This window comes from Onthophagus taurus, chromosome 1 (assembly GCF_036711975.1).
Source record: "Onthophagus taurus isolate NC chromosome 1, IU_Otau_3.0, whole genome shotgun sequence".
Lineage (NCBI taxonomy): Eukaryota > Metazoa > Arthropoda > Insecta > Coleoptera > Scarabaeidae > Onthophagus > Onthophagus taurus.
This window is the reverse complement of record NC_091966.1, coordinates 43,528,897-43,554,055: the sequence shown is the minus strand read 5'-3', so window position 1 is coordinate 43,554,055 and position 25,159 is coordinate 43,528,897. Positions and strand designations below refer to the sequence as shown.

Sequence of the window (25,159 nt, the reverse complement as noted above, 5' to 3'; positions counted from 1 at the left end):
GTTTTATTTTATTTTTTTGACATATCTCAGCTAGTTTTTGAAATAACCCCATCGTGTTTGGGCTCATTTTAAAGCAATTTTAATTTTTTATACGATTCTTTAATAATATTTCTTTATTTACTTCCGGTTTTAATTTTTGATTGTATCTCGTGCATTTTTTATAATAAATTGGTCCTGTTTGGACTCATTTCAAAAGATTTTTCATTTTCTATATAATTGTTGCAAAAAAATTTAATTTTTATTAACTTGTTTATAAGACATTTAACAAAATGTGTTCAAAATTTTATGCTCTACACCAAAAAGGAATGGATGAATTTCATCATTTTTCACTCCACAAAGGTGAGCATTCTATAATAAGAAGTTAGTTATCAAAGTTAGCGACGGTTGACAATTTAAGAAAAATATCTTAACGCCTAAGCTGGAATATTTAACATTTTTTCGCCCAAAGTTAATAACTCACGCTAAAAATAAATTTATTTTTATATTTTTGAAGTTAAAGAAGAATTTTTTTTTTCGTTTTGTTAAAGTTAGCGTAATTGAATAATTTTTTATGAATAAAAATGAAAAATTGACGTATCCTCGTTTAGATCTAATTAGCGACGCAATTTGAAATTGCCAGTAGCACTCCTTCCTCCGTCGTTTCGTGGCGGCTCAACGAACCAATCCGCGATGAGCAAAGGCGTCCATTCAACGACTAACTCGTACGATTGGTTTAAACTTGGATCCACAACTTGAATTCCAACAGAGACGACAAACTTTTTTCAGACCAAGCACCAAAGGACCTCAACAAGAACGCACCCACGCTGACATTCAACAAAATCAAGTCGTCGTCGGTCGTCGTCGCGATACCAAAAGCACTCTACTCTCTTTCGTGACGCGAGTTTCACAATAATAAAAGAAAATTTATTGTTTTTTTTTTGTAAACTAAAACTCTATGATAACTAGATTAATGATAGTTTAAGAAATAGGTGGTTTAAAAGAAGGTTATAAGTTGATTTTTTGTTTGTATTTGATATCAAGAAGTTAAACAATAAACTATTGTTGTTCGTTTTGATCGGGAATGAACGCGGAAAGTGGACAGAATTCATCGGCGACCTCGTCGTCGACAGTCGTTGGAAGTAACAATGGAAAAGCGGTTAATTTATCGCAAAATATTAACGAAAATGGAGCCGGCCAATCAACGCAAATGGATTCATCGGAAATTAATGAAGCTGTCACTAAGGTTTTACAAGGATACGATTGGAGTTTTGTACCATTAGCTACAAAGTAAGTTTCAATTTTTATTCAAATTTATTAAGAGAAAAAAATATATACAAAAACATTTTAAGAATGACTTAAATGTGTAATGTAAGTAGTAAAAGCTGCAGGTGTTTCTTAAATTATCTTAAGTGTATTAAATTACAATGATAAAAGTGACGTTTTATTCCATTCAGAAAAAGAATTTAAAAGAAAAATTAAAAACGTCATATTTTTTTTCTAATATAAATAAAAATTAAAACCGGAAGTAAAAGATAACAAATTAATTTTTTTAAATTCGCATAAAAAATTAAAAATACTTTAAAATGAGCCCAAACACGACGGGGTTATCTCAAAAAATGAGGGAGATATGAACGAAAATATATTTAAAAAACAAGTGAATACCGCGATTTTGAAACGATCATATCTCAGTTGTTTTTAAAGATAGTCTATTTGTGTTTGGGCTCGTTTCAAAGGATTTTTAATGAAGATTAATAATATATTAAAAAAATTAGAAAAAAGTTTATTGTTAAAGATAATAATAAATATATTGTGTTTGAAGATGCACAAAACCCGAAACTTTCTAGTTCTAGATGTAGTGCTATTCCCACTTTTAATTCAATAAAAGTATACAACAATCTAGCGCTCAGTAACAATTAAAGCTAGAACTAACACTAGACGTAGAACTAGAAAGATTCGGGTTTAGTCGTTTTCAATATTGCGCTCATCATTAATGTCATAGTCGCTATAAAGAATTAATTAATTTTTATTTTAATTTATTTGTAGAGAATAAATATCTCAAGATACAATAAATTAATTTTGCATTTTTCACTAAAAAATCGTATAAAAAATTAAAAATCCTTTAAAATGAGCCCAAACACGATGGGGTTATCTCAAAAAATGAGGGAGTTATGAACGAAAATATATTTAAAAAACAAGTGAACATCGCAATTTTGAAACGATCATATCTCTGTTGTTTTTAAAGATAGTGTATTCGTGTTTGGGCTCGTTTCAAAGGATTTTTAATGAAGATTAATAATATATAAAAAAAATTAACAAAAAACGATCGCCTTATTAAAAAGATTTTATCTTGGGTATGATTAAAGATAAATATATTGCGTTTGCGCTCATCATAAATGATTTTTAGTCGCTATTAAGAATTAATTAATTTTAATTTTATTTTATGTTTTGTAGAAAGTAAATATCTCAAATCTCAAGATACAATAAATAAATTTTATATTTTCCATTAAAAAATCTGATAGTAAATTGAAAATCCTTTAAAATAAGCCCAAACACGATGGGGTTATCTCAAAAAATGAGGGAGTTATGACCGAAAATATATTTAAAAAACAAGTGAACATCGTGATTTTGAAACGATCATATCTCTGTTGTTTTTAAAGATAGTCTATTCGTGTTTGGACTCGTTTCAAAGGATTTTTAATGAAGATTAATAATAAATAAAAAAATTTTACAAAAAACGATAGCCTTATTAAAAAGTTTGTATCTTGGGTATTGTTAAAAATAAATATATTGCGTTTGTACTCATCATAAATAATTGTTAGTCGCTATCAAGAATTAATTAATTTTTATTTTTTTTTTTTTCGTAGAAAGTAAATATCTCAAATCTCAAGATACAATAAATAAATTTTATATTTTCCACTAAAAAATCGTATAATAAATTGAAAATCCTTTAAAATGAGCCCAAACACGATGGTGTTATCTCAAAAAATAAGGGAGATATGAACGAAAATATATTTAAAAAACAAGTGAACATCGCGATTTTGAAACGATCATATCTCAGTTGTTTTTAAAGATAGTCTATTCGTGTTTGGGCTCGTTTCAAAGGATTTTTAATGAAGATTAATAATAAAGAAAAAAATTAACAAAAAACGATCACTTTATTAAAAAGTTTGTATCTTGTGTATTGTTAAAGATAAATGTATTGTATTTGCGATCATCATAAATGATTTTAGTCGCTATTAAGAATTAATTAATTTTTATTTTTTTTTTTTTCGTAGAAAGTAAATATCTCAAATCTCAAGATTACAATAAATAAATTTTATATTTTCCATTAAAAAATCGTATAATAAATTGAAAATCCTTTAAAATGAGCCCAAACACGTTGGGGTTATCTCAAAATATAAGGGAGATATGAACGAAAATATATTTAAAAAACAAGTGAACATCGCGATTTTGAAACGATCATATCTCAGTTGTTTTTAAAGATAGTCTATTCGTGTTTGGGCTCGTTTCAAAGGAATTTTAATGAAGATTAATAATAAATAAAAAAATTTAACAAAAAACGATCGCCTTATTAAAAAGTTTGTATCTTGGGTATAATTAAAGATAAATATATTGCGTTTGCGCTCATCATAAATAATTGTTAGTCGCTATTAAGAATTAATTAATTTTTATTTATTTTTTTTTTCGTAGAAAGTAAATATCTCAAATCTCAAGATTACAATAAATAAATTTTATATTTTCCATTAAAAAATCGTATAATAAATTGAAAATCCTTTAAAATGAGCCCAAACACGATGGGGTTATCTCAAAAAATGAGGGAGTTATGAACGAAAATATATTTAAAAAACAAGTGAACATCGCGATTTTGAAACGATCATATCTCATTGTCAGTTGTTTTTAAAGATAGTCTATTCGTGTTTGGGCTCGTTTCAAAGGATTTTTAATGAAGATTAATAATAAATAAAAAAATTTAACAAAAAACGATCGCCTTATTAAAAAGTTTGTATCTTGGGTATTGTTAAAGATAAATGTATTGTGTTTGCGCTCATCATAAATAATTGTTAGTCGCTATTAAGAATTAATTAATTTTTATTTATTTATTTTTTTCGTAGAAAGTAAATATCTCAAATCTCAAGATTACAATAAATAAATTTTATATTTTCCATTAAAAAATCGTATAATAAATTGAAAATCCTTTAAAATGAGCCCAAACACGATGGGGTTATCTAAAAAAATCGCCGAGATATATCTCAAAAATAAAATAAAAACAATCGACGATCGTAATTTTAAAAATAGTTGTATCTCGGTTGTTTTTAAAGATAATCTAGTCGTGTTTGGATTCGTTTTAAAGATTTTTTAACGAGGATTACGAATTTGTAAAAATCAACTAGTAATAATTTTTTTAATTGAATCAAATCGGTGAAATTGAGTGGTTAGGAAATTTTTTTTAATGAGATTGGATGTAATAAAAAAAATTGGGAAAAACGGTTGCTAACTGTAACTAAAAGTTGTCGTCTACACGTGAAATTTTACACTTTACCGTATTTAGGAATTAAGGAGGTATGAATCGGGCGCGATTTGAATTTTACGCAGCGGCAATTAAACAATTTTCGGCGGTCACGTGACGTGCGCTGGTCGTAAAGGCACCGGTTTTATCGCCAAGGAGGCTATTTTCGAATAACGACGGTTAAATCGTTTTATTCGGGGGGCCCCGGTTTTAACTATCGCACGCGTGGTGCCCTTTTTATTTTTTTTTCTTATTTTCTACAAGAATTCAACTTAATTTTTTGATAAAAAAAATTCTTATGATTTTCTTACATAATGAGTGTGATGTAATAAAAAAAAGAAAACGGTCTATAACATTCCAAAAAGAAACAAAACGGTATAAAGTAGTAGGCGTAGTTAAAAAAAATCTTTTCAAAACACACTAATTCTTAAACGCGTTAATTTAAAAATTAAACATCCTTTCGGAAAGAGTAAGAAACGCGCTCGGTATTTATTACCAGAGTAAGTAACTCTCTTCTGAAATGGTCGTCTTCTTTAAAAAAGGAAATAGTAAATGCGCCTTTCTTTTTCTTTCCTTTTTACGATTCTTCCGTCGAAGTGATGAAAAGACGAATATAGTTAAAGTTTAGAGAGAGCAAACTAATTAAGGTGGCAATGTTAATTATGCTTGACCGACAACGGCTCTTTTCATCTTGCGCAGATAACCACCGGCGAGTCATGTTTACATAATTGCGAACGATCGCTAAAAACTTACCAAAGTTCTCACAGTTTCAATCTTGCTAATTGCAAAATTCGTCATTAGAAACGAAATTCGCTGTTCATCTATTGTGGTGACTTATTTTGGTGTTTTCAAAAAAATATTCCATATATTTTGTGTTGACAGTTTGATCTGCCTATATTATTCATCTTTGCTAAACTGATAAGTCACAACTAAGTGACTTATACTATTGAGTCCAAATATTATCCAAATAGAATCAACATAGAAAGAGGAACGTCCACAAACTTTGTAAATAATACAAAGATACGCTGCTAGCCAATATTTAATACATAAATAACGAATAATTTTAGACGTGTATAATGTTCAATTTTGCATAATTGTGTATCAAAGCTATTAAGTTTAATCACAATACACATTATAACCCCACTTATGATGATATCGACAGTTTATTAAGTGGCATCTTAGTTTCGTTCACTCTTTCTTATTATATTTTATATTTTTTCATTATTAACAAAAACCAATATATTTGATAATGTGGCAATTTACGCCTCCTAACTAAAATGTTGTAATAACTAAATCCTATTTGTTTATGAATTATGTCTTTTTACATTATTATAAACAATTTATATGTACAATCGTTCTCTCTATCTATTTTAATTTTTGAATTCTGACCTTCATTAATAGCGAAAATCAGCATCTTTGATATTTTGGTAAATTACGCCTTCTAACTAAAATATTGTTATGACTGAATCATATCTGTTTATGAATTTTGTTTTTTTACATTATTATAAACAATTTATCTCCAAACTACTTTTCTCCGCTGTTTTTAGTTTTTGAGTTATAATCTATTATAATGAATAACATCAATTTTGATGTTTCGAGGGTTACCATCTTCTAATTAGAATACGGAGATATCTGAGTTAAATCTAGTTATGAATTCTGTTTTCTTACATTATTATAAACAATTTATATACACAATATTTTTTTCTACATCTTTTTATTTTTGAATTATGACCTTCACTAATGACGAAAATCAACATCTTTAATATTTTGGTAAATTACGTTTTCTAGCTAAAATATTATTATGACTGAACCATATCTGTTTGTGAATTTTGTTTATTTAAATTATTATAAACAATTTATCTCCAAACTACTTTTCTTCGTAGTTTTTAGTTTTTGAGTTAAGATCTATTATAACCAATAACATCAATTTTGATGTTTTGAGGGTTACCATCTTCTAATTAGAATATGGTGATATTTGAGTTAAATCTAGTTGTCAATTCTGTTTTCTTGCATTATTATAAACAATTTATATACACAATATTTTTTTCTACCTCTTTTTATTTTTGAATTATGACCTTCACTAGTGGCGAAAATCAGCATCTTTGATATTTTGGTAAATTACGCTTTCTAGCTAAAATATTATTATGGCTGAACCATATCTGTTTGTGAATTTTGTTTATTTAAATTATTATAAACAATTTATCTCCAAACTACTTTCTCCGCAGTTTTTAGTTTTTGAGTTATGATCTATTATTATAACGAATAACATCAATTTTGATATTTCGAATGTTAGCATCTTTAAATTAGAATACGGAGATATCTGAGTTAAATCTAGTTATGAATTCTGTTTTCTTGCATCATTATAAACAATTTATATACACAATATTTTTTTCTACATCTTTTTATTTTTGAATTATGACCTTCACTAATGACGAAAATCAACATCTTTGATATTTTGGTAAATTACGCTTTCTAGCTAAAATATTGTTATGACTAAACAGATCTATGTTTTTTACATTATTATAAACAATTTATCTCTAAATTACTTTTCTCCGCAGTTTTTAGTTTTTGAGTTATGATCTATTATAACTAATAACATCAATTTTGATGTTTCGAGGGTTACCATCTTCTAATTAGAATATGGTGATATTTGAGTTAGATCTGGTTGTAAATCCTGTTTGCTTACATTATTATAAACAATTTATATCAACAACATTTTTCTCTACTTCCTTTAATTTTTAAATTATGACCGTCATTAGTAACGAAAATTAACATGTTTCAAATTTTGGTGATTTACACCTTCTAATCAAAATATTGTTATAACTAAACTCCATCTGTTTATTAATTATGTCGTTTTACATTATTATAAATAATTTATCCACAAAATACTTTTCTCCGAGTCTTTAGTTTTTGAGTTATAATAATCGTCTATTATAACGAAAAACATCAATTTTGATATTTCGAGGGTTACCATCTTGGAATTAGAATACGGAGATATTTGAGTTCGATTTTGATGTGAATTCTGTTTTCTTATATTATTATAAACAATTTATATACTTAACATTTTTCTCTATCTCGTTTAATTTTTAAATTATGACCTTCATTAGTAACGAAAATCAACATCTTTGATATAATTGTCATTTACACTTTCTAACTAAAATATTATACTAATTAATCCCTATCTGTTTATGGATTATGTCTTCTTGGTTCGTAATAAACAATTTATCTATAAAATACTTTTCTCCACAACCTTTAGTTTTTGAGTTATGACCGTCCATTATAGCGAAAAGCATAAATTCTGATATTTCGAGGATTATCATTTTCTAACTGTATTATAGAGATATGTGAGTTAAATCTGGTTGTGAATTCTGTTTTATTACATTATTATAAATAATTTATATACACAATATTTTTCTCTATCCCTTTTAATTTTTAAATTATGACCTTCATTAATAACAAAAATCAACATCTTTGGTGTTATTGTAGTTTGCGCTTTCTAACTAAAATATTATACTAATTAATCCCTATCTGTTTATGGATTACGTCTTCTTGGTTCATAATAAACAATTTATCTACAAAATACTTTTCTCCACAGTCTTTAGTTTTTGAGTTATGAGCGTCTATTATAGCGAAAAACATCAATTTTGATTTTTCGAGGATTACTATTTTTTAACTGGAATATAGAGATATGTGAGTTAGATCTTGTTATGAATTCTGTTTTATCACATTATTATAAACAATTTATATACACAATATTTTTCTCTATCCCTTTTAATTTTTAAATTATGACCTTCATTAGTAACGAAAATCAACATCTTTGGTATTATTGTCATTTACACTTTCTAACTAAAATAATATACTAATTAATCCCTATCTGTTTATGGATTATGTCTTCGTGATTCATAATAAACAATTTATCTTTAAAATAGTTTTCTCTGCAGTCTTTAGTTTTTGAGTTATGACCGTCCATTATAGCGAAAAACATCAATTCTGATATTTTGAGAATTACCATTTTCTAACTGGAGTATAGAGATATGTGAGTTAGGTCTTGTTGTGAATTCTGTTTTATCACATTATTATAAACAATTTATATATACAATATTTTTCTCTAGCTCTTTTAATTTTTAAATTATTACCTTCATTAGTAACAAAAATCAACATCTTTGGTATTATTGTCATTTACGCCTTCTAACTAAAATATTATACCAATTAATCCCTATCTGTTCATGGATTATGTCTTCTTGGTTCATAATAAACAATTTATTTATAAAATACTTTTCTCCGCAGTTTTTAGTTTTTGAGTTATGAGCGTCTATTATAGCGAAAAACATCAATTTTGATTTTTCGAGGATTACCATTTTTTAACTGGAATATAGAGATATGTGAGTTAGATCTTGTTATGAATTCTGTTTTATTACATTATTATAAACAATTTATATACACAATATTTTTCTCTACCCCTTTTAATTTTTAAATTATGACCTTCATTAATAACAAAAATCAACATCTTTGGTATTATTGTCATTTACACTTTCTAACTAAAATATTATACTAATTAATCAATATCTGTTTATGGATTATGTTTTCTTGGTTCATAATAAACAATTTATCTATAAAATACTTTTCTCCGCAGTCTTTAGTTTTTGAGTTATGAGCGTCTATTATAGCGAAAAACATCAATTTTGATTTTTCGAGGATTACCATTTTTTAACGTTAATATAGAGATATGTGAGTTAGATCTTGTTATGAATTCTGTTTTATCACATTATTATAAACAATTTATATACACAATATTTTTCTCTATCCCTTTTAATTTTTAAATTATGACCTTCATTAGTAACAAAAATCAACATCTTTGGTATTATTGTCATTTACACTTTCTAACTAAAATATTATACTAATTAATCCCTATTTATTTATGGATTATGTCTTCTTGGTTCATAATAAACAATTTATCTATAAAATACTTTTCTCTGCAGTCTTTAGTTTTTGAGTTATGACCGTCCATTATAGCGAAAAACATCAATTCTGATATTTCGAGGATTACCATTTTCTAACTGGAATATAGAGATATGTGAGTTAGATCTTGTTGTGAATTCTGTTTTATCATATTTTTATAAACAATTTATATACACAATATTTTTCTCTATCCCTTTTAATTTTTAAATTATGACCTTCATTAGTAACGAAAATCAACATCTTTGATTTACACCTTGTTGATGCCACCCAATTGATGTTTTGTAATCATGGTAGTTAGAAATAAACAGATGGAGCTAGATGTTTATCTACCTGTCACTTTGATTTCCAATAATATCAAAGAATTGTTAAGAAAATCTAGGACTTCCTAAATTTATGAAACGTATCTAAGAATGTCTAAGGTTTTTTGTAAGGATCCCCATATTTTAAATCCTCTACAATGATTTCCAGCACAACGGCCGAAAATGACCTTGGCCAAACTAATAGTGGGGGAACTAGGACTTCACGGAGATCACTGAAACTGATTAAAACATGCGATATTTTTTTTACAAGAAATTTCATCATATATTTCGAAAATTTTCGTAACAAGTTGGTGCTCAACCCAATCTATAATGTAAATTAAAAGTGTTGTATTAATTCTTGTTAATACACAAGAATAGTGTAATAATTATGTGTAATTATGAGTAATTATGTAATATTAGGGGAGCTAATTTAATGATGGCAATTTAGATTTGAAAGAAGAAATGCTTAAGAGAAGTTTTCAGAATTGATTGGGAAGGCAAAAAATGTCTAATAATGAAGGGAAAATGAAATGATTTTTATTACGGTAATTTCGGTGACTATAAATCGGGGCAGAAACCGATGCCGCTTGCATACGTGTCGAGTAAACTAATAAAAAGCTCCACACACCGACGCGAATAAATAAATAAATACCGTTTCGCTCGCGGAATAACAAACAAAACCGGGAACGTTAAATAACAAATATTCGGGCTGGTTAAGCTATAATTTTTTTTATCACCCGGTTTAAATTAAATTTAAATAAAAAATTTTATTATAAATATTTCCTTTTAATTCCAGGGCATCATCAGATAAAAAAAAATTACACGTTAAACGACCGATGAACGCGTTTATGGTTTGGGCGCAAGCCGCAAGAAGAAAATTGGCGGATCAACATCCTCAACTGCACAACGCGGAGTTATCGAAAACGTTAGGACGACTTTGGAGGTAAATACAAAATTCATTCATGATTTAGAATCGACGTAAATTATCTTTTCTCTTTTAATATTATTATGAATTAAGCGCAACGTCAAAAACGATAAACATAAAACGGAAGAGTCATAAGTCGTACGTTGACTCTAAAACGACGGCTGAACCTACAATATTTTTACTTGAGACCTCTCATCTTGACCTTTTATAAAAGCTGATAACACCACGGCTGTGAGTTTTCTCTTCTTCGTATGGGATAACGACAGGAAATTCATCATTAATTTTTATTTTTTCGTTACAAAAATTTTTCGAGAAAACATTTTTTTTTTTTTATTTCAAAAGAATTCACCGACATAAATAAACACAGATTGCATCATTACTGAAATAATACCAACTAATTGGAACGAGTTGCACTAATCGTAACACATGTCTCTCTTGGACCCGATCTTTAAACTAGATAAATACCTAAAGATACTTTGAGTTAATAAATTTTAATTAATTCATAAAAAAAAAATTTTTTATTCAAGAATTAACCGAGTTAGGATTAAAAATTAAAACCGGAAGTGAATAAAACAACTAATTTTTTTAAAAATAGATAGAAAATTGAAAATCCTGTAAAATGAGTACAAACACGATAGTATTATCTTAAAAAACAACGGAGATATAACAAAAAGTTTAAATAAAAACAATCGACGATCGTTATTATAAAAAGAATCGTATCTTCGCTATTTTTAGAGACAACCTAGTCGTGTTTGGAGTCATTTTAAAGGATTTTTAACGAGGATTACGAATTTTTAATAAATTAAACCAAAAACGATCGTCATACTAAAAAGTTTGTATCTTGTTTATTTTTAAAAGTAAATATATTATTTAAATGTATTATTTCGGGTTCATTATAAACGATTTTTAGTCAATAATACACTTTTTTAAATTAATAAATTTTTTTATTTACAATTTTTAGTGGAAATAGAATATCTTAAGATACAATCAATTAATTTTACATTTTTAACTAAAAAATCTGATAGAAAATTGAAAATCCTTCAAAATGAGTCCAAACATGATGGCATTATCTTAAAAAACAACGGAGATATAACAAAAAGTTTAAATAAAAACAATCGACGATCGTTATTATGAAAAGAATCGTATCTTCGCTATTTTTAGAGACAACCTAGTCGTGTTTGGACTCATTTTAAAGGTTTTTTAACGAAGATGGCGAATTTTTAATAAATTAAACCAAAAACGATCGACATATTAAAAAGTTTGTATTTTGTTTATTTTTAAATATAAATGTATTATTTCGGGTTCATTATAAACGATTTTTACGCAGTATAACACTTTTTTTAAATTAATACATTTTTTATTTATATTTTTCGTGGAAATAAAATATCTTAAGATACAATCAATTAATTTTGCATTTTTAGCTAGAAAATCTGATAGAAAATTGAAAATCCTTTAAAATGAGTCCAAACACGATGGGTTTATCCCAAAAAAGAACGGAGATATAACAAAAAGTTTAAATAAAAACAATCGAAGATCGTTATTATAAAAACAATCGTATCGTCGTCATTTTTAAAGATAACCAAGTCGTGTTTGGACTCATTTTAAAGGATTTTTAACGAGGGTTACGAATTTTTAATAAATTAAACCAAAAATGATCGTCATACTAGAAAGTTTGTATCTTGTTTATTTTTAAAAATAAATGTATTAGTTAAATGTATTATTTCGGGTTCATTATAAACGATTTTTACGCAGTATAGCACTTTTTTTAAATTAATACATGTTTTATTTATATTTTTCGTGGAAATAAAATATCTTAAGATACAATCAATTAATTTTACATCTTTAACTAAAAATCTGATAGAAAATTGAAAATCCTTTAAAATGAGTCCAAACACGATGGGTTTATCCCAAAAAACAACGGAGATATAACAAAAAATTTAAATAAAAACAATCGACGATCGTTATTATAAAAACAATCGTATCTTCGTCATTTTTAAAGATAACCTAGTCGTGTTTGGACTCATTTTAAAGGTTTTTTAACGCAGATTACGAATTTTTAATAAATTATACCAAAAACGATCGTCATACTAAAAAGTTTGTATCCTGTTTATTTTTAAAAGTAAATGTATTATTGAAATGTATTATTTCGGGTTCATTATAAACGATTTTTACTCAGTATAACACTTTTTTTGAATTAATACATTTTTTATTTATAATTATTCATGAAAATAAAATATCTTAAGATACAATCAATTAATTTTACATTTTTAACTAAAAAATCTGATAGAAAATTGAAAATCCTTCAAAATGAGTCCAAACACGATGATATTATCTTAAAAAACAACGGAGATATAACAAAAAGTTTAAATAAAAACAATCGACGATCGTTATTATAAAAAGAATCGTATCTTTGCTATTTTTAGAGACAACCTAGTCGTGTTTGGACTCATTTTAAAGGTTTTTTAACGAAGATTACGAATTTTTAATAAATTAAACCAAAAACGATCGTCATACTAAAAAGTTTGTATCTTGTTTATTTTTAAAAGTAAATGTATTATTTCGGGTTCATTATAAACGATTTTTACTCAGTATAACCCTTTTTTTAAATTAATACATTTTTTATTTATAATTTTTCGTGGAAATAAAATATCTTAAGATACGATCAATTAATTTTACATTTTTAACTAAAAAATCTGATAGAAAATTGAAAATCCTTTAAAATGAGTCCAAACACGATGGGTTTATCTCAAAAAAGAACGGAGATATAACAAAAAGTTTAAATAAAAACAATCGACGATCGTTATTATAAAAACAATCGTATCTTCGTTATTTTTAAAGATAACCTAGTCGTGTTTAGAGTCATTTTAAAGGATTTTTAACGAGGATTACGAATTTTTAATAAATTAAACCAAAAACTATCGTCATACTAAAAAGTTTGTATTTTGTTTATTTTTAAAAGTAAATGTATTAGTTAAATGTATTATTTCGGGTTCATTATAAACGATTTTTTACTCAGTATAACCCTTTTTTTAAATTAAAACATTTTTTATTTATAATTTTTGGTGGAAATAAAATATCTAAAGATACAATTAATTAATTTTACATTTTTAACTAAAAAATCTGATAGAAAATTGAAAATCCTTTAAAATGAGTCCAAACACGATGGGTTTATCCCAAAAAAGAACGGAGATATAACAAAAAGTTTCAATAAAAACAATCGACGATCATTATTATAAAAACAATCGTATTTTCGTCATTTTTAAAGATAACCTAGTCGTGTTTGGAGTCATTTTAAAGGATTTTTAACGAGGATTACGAATTTTTAATAAATTAAACCAAAAATAATCATCATACTAAAAAGTTTGTATCTTGTTTATTTTTAAAAGTAAACGTATTATTTAAACGTATTATTTCGGGTTCATTATAAACGATTTTTACTCAGTATAACACTTTTTTTAAATTAATACATTTTTTATTTATAATTTTTCGTGGAAATAAAATATCTTAAGATACAATCAATTAATTTTGCATTTTTAACTAAAAAATCTGATAGAAAATTGAAAATCCTTTAAAATGAGTCCAAACACAATGGGTTTATCCCAAAAAAGTACTTAGATATAACAAAAAATTTAAATAAAAACAATCGACGATCGTTATTATAAAAACAATCGTATCTTCGTCATTTTTAAAGATAACCCAGTCGTGTTTGGAGTCATTTTAAAGAATTTTTAACGAGGATTACGAATTTTTAATAAATTAAACCAAAAACTATCGTCATACTAAAAAGTTTGTATCTTGTTTATTTTTAAAAGTAAATGTATTATTTAAATGTATTATTTCGGGTTCATTATAAACGATTTTTACTCAGTATAACATTTTTTTTAAATTAATACATTTTTTATTTATAATTCTTCGTGGAAATAAAATATCTTAAGATACAATCAATTAATTTTACATTTTTAACTAAAAAATCTGATAGAAAATTGAAAATCCTTTAAAATGAGTCCAAACACGATGGGTTTATTCCAAAAAAGAACTTAGATATAACAAAAAGTTTAAATAAAAACAATCGACGATCGTTATTATAAAATCAATCGTATCTTCGTCATTTTTAAAGATAACCTAGTCGTGTTTGGACTCATTTTAAAGGATTTTTAACGAGGATTACGAATTTTTTATAAATTAAACCAAAAACGATCGTCATACTAAAAAGTTTGTATTTTGTTTATTTTTACAAGTAAATATATTATTTAAATGTTTTATTTCGGATTCATTATAAACGATTTTTACTCAGTATAACACTTTTTTTGAATTAATACATTTTTTATTTATAATTTTTCGTGGAAATGAAATATCTTAAGATACAATCAATTAATTTTACATTTTTAACTAAAAAATCTGATAGAAAATTGAAAATCCTTTAAAATGAGTCCAAACACGATGGGTTTATCCCAAAAAAGAACGGAGATATAACAAAAAGTTTAAATAAAAACAATCGACGATCGTTATTATAAAAACAATCGTATCTTCGTCATTTTTAAAGATAAATTAGTCGTGTTTGGAGTCATTTTAAAGGATTTTTGATTTTCTTCTCGAATTTTTTCACCAATTTTAATTTACTCTTTTTGTTGTGTAAAAAGGCGCCTTAATAATAATTGTTTACTTCTGGAAAGTCGTTTTATAAGTTGATAAACGAAAATAAGTTGTTGATAAACTTTCTCAGTCACATTGCTGTCACTTCCTGGGCTTATCTCTTTTAAAATGAAGTAGACGGTTGATTATAATTTATACATCGTGGATAATAATATTTATTTACGATCGTAATTGCCCGATTTTTATTCTTATCTCGTCCTCTTCGGTCATCACATCATTAGGGTCGATCGTGCGCGCAGCTTTATTTCAAAGCGAGATGCTGTGTAATGTACCCAGTTGGGGGTTCTTCATGGATTTAAACGCGAGATCCCGTTTTGTAGCGATAACATCGAAAAATAAAGACGTGGCCCAAGTTTGACGTATCATTAAATTTCGCAATATCATAAAATTTAATTAATTAAATTCAATGAAAAAATGTTATTTTTGATTAAAATAAATCTAGATAAATGTAATAATAATACCTGTATATCGGGTATTATCTACATCTATTTAGTAGCCTGAAGAAAATCGAGATTCGAATCGAATCGAATTGAAAAATGAAAAATTTAATTATCGGGTTGAGTTTGCAAAAGTTTAAAATTAATTATACAATCGCGTGCGCCCACATTTCGTGTAAGCAACGCTCCGAGCAAATAAACACGACGAGGTGAAGTGCGTCGCCGCCGACGGTCCTCTTCGTTATATGCGATTCGCAATCTGCAACGATCAACGATTATTTATCTTTGAAAGCCGTAGGTTTTCGCTTACTTGGTCGCTTCGTCTTCAAACGTTCCACTACACTTTGTGATTACAACCACTTTTTTGCTTACATCAGCAATTTGTAAAGTGCATCAGAGAAAGAATGACATAAACAAATTGAAACTTGACACTTTGTTATAAACAATCTTAAAAAAAAATTGTTTGCGTTGAACGAAATAATACAAGATATTATTAATATATTTCAATTTTAAAAAATGTAATTCTCAAAATAAAACTTTGAGATGTACATGAAAATAACGCTGAAACATGTCTCTTTAAGATGACGTGTAGGAAATTTTATTGTTTATCTTGAAACGGCTTTAAAACAATTAAAAAGTCCATTATAGCGAAAAATATCAATTCTGATATTTCGAAGATTTACATTTTTTAACTGGAATATAGAGATATGTGAGTTAGATCTTGTTGTGAATTCTACTTTATTATATTATTATAAACAATTTATATACCCAATATTTTTCTCTATCCCTTTTAATTTTTAAATTGTGACCTTCATTAGTAACGAAAAACAACATCTTTGGTATTATTGTCATTTACACTTTCTAACTAAAATATTATACTAATTAATCCCTATCTACTTATGGATTATGTTTTCTTGGTTCATAATAAACAATTTATCTATAAAATACTTTTCTCCTCAGTTTTTAGTTTTTGAGTTATGACCGTTTATTATAGCACGAAACATAAATTCTGATATTTCGAGGATTACCATTTTTTAACTAGAATATAGAATATGTGAGTTAGATCTCGTTGTGAATTTTGTTTTATTACATTATTATAAACAATTTATATCAACAATATTTTTCTCTATCCCTTTTAATTTTTAAATTATGACCTTCATTAGTAACGAAAATCAACAACTTTGGTATTATTGTCATATACACTTTCTAACTAAAATATTATACTAATTAATCCCTATCTGTTTATGGATTATGTCTTCTTGGTTCATAACAAACAATTTATCTATAAAATACTTTTCTCCACAGTCTTTAGTTTTTGAGTTATGACCGTCCATTACAACGAAAAACATAAATTCTGATATTTCGAGGATTACCATTTTCTAACTGAAATATAGCGATATGTGAGTTAGATCTAGTTGTAAATTCTGTTTTATTACATTATTATAAACAATTTATATACATTATATTTTTCTCTATCCCTTTTAATTTTTAAATTATGACCTTGATTAGTAACGAAAAGTAACATCTTTGGTATTATTGTCATTTACACTTTCTAATTAAAATATTATACTAATTAATTGCTGTCTGTTTATGGATTACGTTTTTTTGGTTCATAATAAACAATTTATATATAAAATACTTTTTTCCACAGTATTTAGTTTTTGAGTTATGACCGTCCATTATAGCGAAAAGCAAAAATTCTGATATTTCGATGATTACTATTTTCTAACTGGATTATAGAGATATGTGACTTAAATCTAGTTATGAATTCTGTTTTATTACATTATTATAAACAATTTATATACACAATATTTTTCTTTATCTCTTTTAATTTTTAAATTATGTCCTTCATTAGTAACGAAAATCAACATCTTTGGTATTATTGTGATTTACACTTTCTAACTAAAATATTATACTAATTAATCCTTCTCTGTTTATGGATTATGTCTTATTGGTTCACAATAAACAATTTATCTATAAAGTACTTTCCTCTGCAGTCTTTAGTTTTTGAGTTATGACCGTCCATTACAGCGAAAAACATTAATTCTGATATTTCGAGGATTACCATTTTCTAACTGGATTATAGCGATGTGTGAGTTAAATCTAGTTGTGAATTTTGTTTTATTACATTATTATAAACAATTTATATATACAATATTTTTCTATATCCCTTTTAATTTTTAAATTATGACCTTCATTAGTAACGAAAAACAACATCTTTGGTATTATTGTCTTTTACACTTTCTAACTAAAATATTATACTAATTAATCCTTATCTGCTTATGGATTATGTTTTCTTGGTTCATAACAAACAATTTATCTATAAAATACTTTTCTCCACAGTCTTTAGTTTTTGAGTTATGACCGTCCATTATAGCGAAAAACATCAATTTGGATATTTCGAGAATTACCATTTTGTAACTGGAACATAGAGATATGTAAGTTAGATCTCGTTGTGAATTCTGTTTTATTACATTATTATAAACAATTTATATCAACAATATTTTTCTCTATCCCTTTTAATTTTTAAATTATGACCTTCATTAGTAACGAAAATCAACATCATTGGTATTATTGCCATTTACAATTTCTAACCAAAATATTATACTAATTAATCCATATCTGTTTATGGATTATGTTTTCTTGGTTCATAATAAACAATTTATCTATAAAATACTTTTCTCCACAGCCATTAGTTTTTGAGTTATGACCGTCCATTATAGCGAAAAACATCAATTCGGATATTTCGAGGATTACCACTTTCTAACTGGAACATAGAGATATGTGAGTTAGATCTAGTTGTGAATTCTGTTTTATTACATTATTATAAATAATTTATATACACAATATTTTTCTCTATCCCTTTTAATTTTTAAATTATGACTTTTATTAGTAACGAAAATCAACAACTTTGGTATTATTGTCATATACACTTTCTAACTAAAATATTATACTAATTAATCCCTGTCTGTTTATGGATTTTGTCTTCTTGGTTCACAATAAACAATTTATCTATAAAATACTTTTCTCCACAGTCTTTAGTTTTTGAGTTATGACCGTCCATTATAGCGAAAAACATCAATTTTGATATTTCGAGGATTACCATTTTTTAACTAGAATATAGAGATATGTGAGTTAGATCTCATTGTGAATTTTGTTTTATTACATTGTTATAAACAATTTATATATACAATATTTTTCTCTATCTCTTTTAATTTTTAAATTGTGACCTTCATTAGTAACGAAAAACAACATCTTTGGTATTATTGTCATTTACACTTTCTAACTAAAATATTATACTAATTAATCCCTATCTACGTATGGATTATGTTTTCTTGGTTCATAATAAACAATTTATCTATAAAATACTTTTCTCCTCAGTTTTTAGTTTTTGAGTTATGACCGTTCATTATAGCACGAAACATAAATTCTGATATTTCCAGGATTACCATTTTTTAACTGGAATATAGCGATATGTGACTTAGATCTTGTTGTGAATTCTGTTTTATTACATTATTATAAACAATTTATATACACAATATTTTTCTCTATCTCGTTTAATTTTTAAATTATGACCTTCATTAGTAACGAAAATCAACATGTTTGGTATTATTGTCATTTACACTTTCTAACTGAAATATTATATTAATTAATCCCTATCTGTTTATGGATTATGTCTTCTTGGTTCATAACAAACAATTTATCTATAAAATACTTTTCTCCGCAGTCTTTAGTTTTTGACTTATGACCGTCCATTATAGCGAAAAACATCAATTTGGATATTTCGAGGATTACCATTTTGTAACTGCAATATAGAGATATGTGAGTTAGATCTCGTTGTGAATTTTGTTTTATTACATTATATTAACAATTTATATACACAATATTTTCCTCTATCTCTTTTAATTTTTAAATTCTGACCTCATTAGTAACGAAAATCAACAACTTTGATATTATTGTCATTTACACGTTCTAACTAAAATATTATACTAATTAATTGCTATCTGTTTATGGATTACGTCTTCTTGGTTCATAATAAACAATTTATCTATAAAATACTTTTCTCCGCAGTCTTTAGTTTTTGAGTTATGACCATCCATGATAGCGAAAAACATCACTTCTGATATGTCGAGAATTACCATTTTCTAACTGAAATATAGAGATATGTGAGTTAGATCTTGTTGCGAATTTTGTTTTATTACATTATTATAAACAATTTATATACACAATATTTTTCTCTACCCCTTTTAATTTTTAAATTATGACCTTCATTAGTAACGAAAATCAACAACTTTGATTATTATTGTCATATACACTTTCTAACTAAAATATTATACTAACTAATCCCTATCTGTTTATGTATTATGTCTTCTTGGTTCATAATAAACAATTTATCTATAAACTACTTTTCTCCACAGCCTTTAGTTTTTGAGTTATGACCGTCCATTATAGCGAAAAACATCAATTCTGATATTTCGAGGATTACCATTTTTTAACTAGAATATAGAGATATGTGAGTTAGATCTCATTGTGAATTTTGTTTTATTACATTGTTATAAACAATTTATATATACAATATTTTTCTCTATCCCTTTTAATTTTTAAATTATGACCTTCATTAGTAACGAAAAACAACATCTTTGGTATTATTGTCATTTACACTTTCTAACTAAAATATTATACTAATTAATCCCTATCTGCTTATGGATTATGTTTTCTTGGTTCATAATAAACAATTTATCTATAAAATACTTTTCTCCTCAGTTTTTAGTTTTTGAGTTATGACCGTTCATTTTAGCACGAAACATAAATTCTGATATTTCGAGGATTACCATTTTCTAATTGGAATATAGCGATATGTGAGTTAGATCTTGTTATGAATTCTGTTTTATTACATTATTATAAACAATTTATATACACAATATTTTTCTCTATCTCTTTTAATTTTTAAATTATGACCTTCATTAGTAACGAAAATCAACATGTTTGGTATTATTGTCATTTACACTTTCTAACTGAAATATTATACTAATTAATTCCTATCTGTTTATGGATTATGTCTTCTTGGTTCATAATAAACAATTTATCTATAAAATACTTTTCTCCGCAGTTTTTAGTTTTTGAGTTATGACCGTCCATTATAGCGAAAAACATCAATTCTGATATTTCGAGGATTACCATTTTCTAACTGGATTATAGAGATATGTGAGTTAAATCTAGTTGTGAATTCTGTTTTATTACATTATTATAAACAATTTATATACACAATATTTTTTTTTATCTTTTTTAATTTTTAAATTATGTCCTTCATTAGTAACGAAAATCAACATCTTTGGTATTATTGTGATTTACACTTTCTAACTAAAATATTATACTAATTAATCCCTATTTGTTTATGGATTATGTCTTCTTGGTTCATAATAAACAATTTATCTATAAAATACTTTTCTCCTCAGTTTTTAGTTTTTGAGTTATGACCGTTTATTATAGCACAAAACATAAATTCTGATATTTAGAAGATTACCATTTTCTAACTGGAATATAGCGATATGTGAGTTAAATCTTGTTGTGAATTCTGTTTTATTACATTATTATAAACAATTTATATATACAATATTTTTCTCTATCTCTTTTAAATTTTAAATTATGACCTTCATTAGTAACGAAAATCAACATGTTTGGTATTATTGTCATTTACACTTTCTAACTGAAATATTATACTAATTAATCCCTATCTGTTTATGGATTATGTCTTCTTGGTTCATAATAAACAATTTATCTATAAAGTACTTTCCTCTGCAGTCTTTAGTTTTTGAGTTATGACCGTCCATTATAGCGAAAAACATCAATTCTGATATTTCGAGGATTACCATTTTCTAACTGGAACATAGAGATATGTGAGTTAGATCTTGTTGCGAATTTTGTTTTATTATATTATTATAAACAATTTATATACACAATATTTTTCTCTACCCCTTTTAATTTTTAAAGTATGACCTTCATTAGTAACGAAAATCAACAACTTTGATTATTATTGTCATATACACTTTCTAACTAAAATATTATACTAACTAATCCCTATCTGTTTATGGATTATGTCTCCTTGGTTCATAATAAACAATTTATCTATAAAATACTTTTCTCCCAGCCTTTAGTTTTTGAGTTATGATCGTCCATTATAGCGAAAAGCATAAATTCTGATATTTCGAGGATTACCATTTTCTAACTGGAACATAGAGATATGTGAGTTAGATCTAGTTGTGAATTCTGTTTTATTACATTATTATAAACAATTTATATACACAATATTTTTCTGTATCTCTTTTAATTTTTAAATTATGACCTTCATTAGTAACGAAACTCAACAACTTTGGTATTATTGTCATTTACACTTTCTAACTAAAATATTATACTAATTAATCCCTATCTGTTTATGGATTATGTCTTCTTGGTTCATAATAAACAATTTATCTATAAAATACTTTTCTTCACAGCCTTTAGTTTTTGAGTTATGAACGTTCATTATAGCGAAAAGCATCAATTTTGATATTTCGAGGATTACCATTTTCTAACTGGAATATAGAGATATGTGAGTTAGATCTAGTTGTGAATTCTGTTTTATTACATTATTATAAACAATTTATATACACAATATTTTTCTCTATCTCTTTTAATTTTTAAATTATGACCTTCATTAGTAACGAAACTCAACAACTTTGGTATTATTGTCATTTACACTTTCTAACTAAAATATTATACTAATTAATCCCTATCTGTTTATGGATTATGTCTTCTTGGTTCATAATAAACAATTTATCTATAAAATACTTTTCTTCACAGCCTTTAGTTTTTGAGTTATGAACGTTCATTATAGCGAAAAGCATCAATTTTGATATTTCGAGGATTACCATTTTCTAACTGGAATATAGAGATATGTGAGTTAGATCTAGTTGTGAATTCTGTTTTATTACATTATTATAAACAATTTATATACACAATATTTATCTCTATCTCTTTTAATTTTTAAATTATGACCTTCATTACTAACGAAAATCAACAACTTTGGTATTATTGTCATATACACTTTCTAACTAAAATATTATACTAATTAATCCCTATTTGTTTATGGATTATGTTTTCTTGGTTCATAATAAACAATTTATCTATAAAATACTTTTCTCCGCAGTCTTTAGTTTTTGAGTTATGACTGTCCATTATAACGAAAAACATCAATTTTTCTAACTGGAATACAGAGATATGTGAGTTAGATCTAGTTGTGAATTTTGTTTTTCTCCTTAAAAACAAGATTATCGTGCTTTTTTAAGTTTTTTTCCATATCTACTATCTTTTTAAGATAATTCCATAAAACTTTTAATCATTATTTTTTTATGTACATACATAAATTTTAAAATGGAAAATCGTCCGGTGTGGTTACATTTACGTTGTTTAATGTAATCAAATATATCATATCGGTGTTTACAATTTACAATAAATATCGATTAACCAAATAAAAAAATTGCGTAACATACCATATCCTTTCCGGTTTATTATCTACCCTTCGTTTGTGGTTTCTTAATAAGATCAAACTATGTAGGGCAAGAAATTCTAATACAAACACGTTCCCCCCTTTTTATTTGCACGTTATACCACCTGGACGAGGAAAAGACTTTTTTTTAATATATTTTATTTTTTTTACAGAGTCCTTAAAGATCATGAAAAGAAACCGTTCATCGACGCAGCTGAAAATTTAAGATTAATTCATAAAAAACAACATCCTGATTACAAATATCAACCGAGAAGGCGAAAACAGAGCAAAACAAACGGTGACGCAAATCATCATCAATACGGCGGTGGTGGGAGAAATAATATGAAACAAGAAGATTCTCCTTGTTCACCAAGAAGTCGAACAAGTTCAACTTCCCCGGTTTCTTGTTCATCTCAACCTCACAGTCCAAAAAATCTTGGTTCTTCCCAAACTTTTCGAGCAAATTGTTTAGAACAAAACATCGATTTTAATCGGTTACCCGAAATAGTGGATAACGCCACTTATATACCAGAAGATTGTATTGATAGTAACGATTTAGATCAGTATTTGCCATCCGAAAATACAACAATAAACCATTTTCAAAATTATCATCATCAGCATTATATTAAAAACATCGATGATGAGGAAAGTAATAATAATTTAAAATTGAAAAGAAATTTCGATAATGTTCATCATCAGAACGAATGTTACGATAACACGACATCGTTTGCGAGATACCATGAATTGCAGCCATCGACGCCTTCATCGTCAGCGTTAATTGTTAAAACGGAAAGATATAGTTCTCCGAATACGAGTCCTTCGATGTTTTATCAATCATCAACGACAACAACAACGGCTACAAACGGAAGTAGTGCGTTATATTACAATAACACCAGCAATCAGTATTTACCTTCGTACCAGTATATTCCTCAAAAATCGCCGGTTTTTGGTCCGACTGCCATCTCAAATTACTCAATGGAAGGTGGGGGTTCTGTTATGGATCAATGGAATCATTATGGAACAATGTAAAAAAAATTGTTTGAAAAGAAAAGGAGTTTTTCAGTTATTTAGTTTATTATAATTTTTTTTTAAATAAGAGGAGAAAAGTTATAATTTGAATTTTTGTACATTTTAATGTTTTCTTTTTTTAATTTTAATTTCGTTTCGGTATTGTATTATTACTTTATTTTATAGTATAAAAGTATATTAATTATTAAGTTAAATGTTGTTTTATTTATAATCTTAAAATTGGAAAAATTTTTAAATTTTTAAACATCCAAAATATTCATTTTTGTATTCAATAAAAAGCAACTTTGCGATTTTTTTTCTCAAAATTTAGAAAAGATAGACTAGGTTCGTCAATAGCATATTAAAGAGCGCCCTTTTATTTATAATTAGAGATTTTTTCATTGCAAAATTCCGAATTTTCGCTCAGCTAGAAATTTTTAAAATTTCCCATAACATCAAAAAACAAATCAGTTTGGAAATCAATAAAAAGCAACTTTGCGACTTTTTTTCTCAAAATTGAGAAGAGATAGAACAGATTCATCAAAACCATATAAAGGAGCGCTCTTTTATTTATATTTAGTGACTTCTTCATTGCAAAATTCCTAATTTTAGCTCAGCTAGAAATTTTTAAAATTACCCTCAACATAAAAGAAAATTGTTTGGAAGTCAATAAAAGGCAACTTTGCGATTTTTTTTCTCAAAATTGAGAAGAGATAGAACAGATTCGTCAATAGCATATTAAAGAGGGCCCTTTTAATTATATTTAGTGAATTTTTCATTTCAAAATTGCAACTTTTCGCTCAACTAGAAAATTTTGAAATTTTCCACAATATCAAAAAAAATCAGTCAACAGAAGGCAACTTTGCG

The 25,159-nt window shown here is 26.3% G+C and overlaps 1 protein-coding gene across 1 annotated transcript; it reads left to right on the top strand.

Moving 5' to 3' along the window:
• The first annotated feature begins 776 nt into the window (after positions 1-776).
• Positions 777-24,507, top strand: LOC111423105 (transcription factor Sox-8-like). The gene is made up of 3 exons (XM_071201407.1): positions 777-1,266; positions 10,541-10,687; positions 23,458-24,507. The coding sequence occupies exons 1-3, from the start codon at positions 1,061-1,063 to the stop codon at positions 24,311-24,313; spliced, it is 1,209 nt and encodes a 402-aa protein (XP_071057508.1). The 5' UTR covers positions 777-1,060; the 3' UTR covers positions 24,314-24,507.
• The last annotated feature ends 652 nt before the right edge of the window (positions 24,508-25,159 follow it).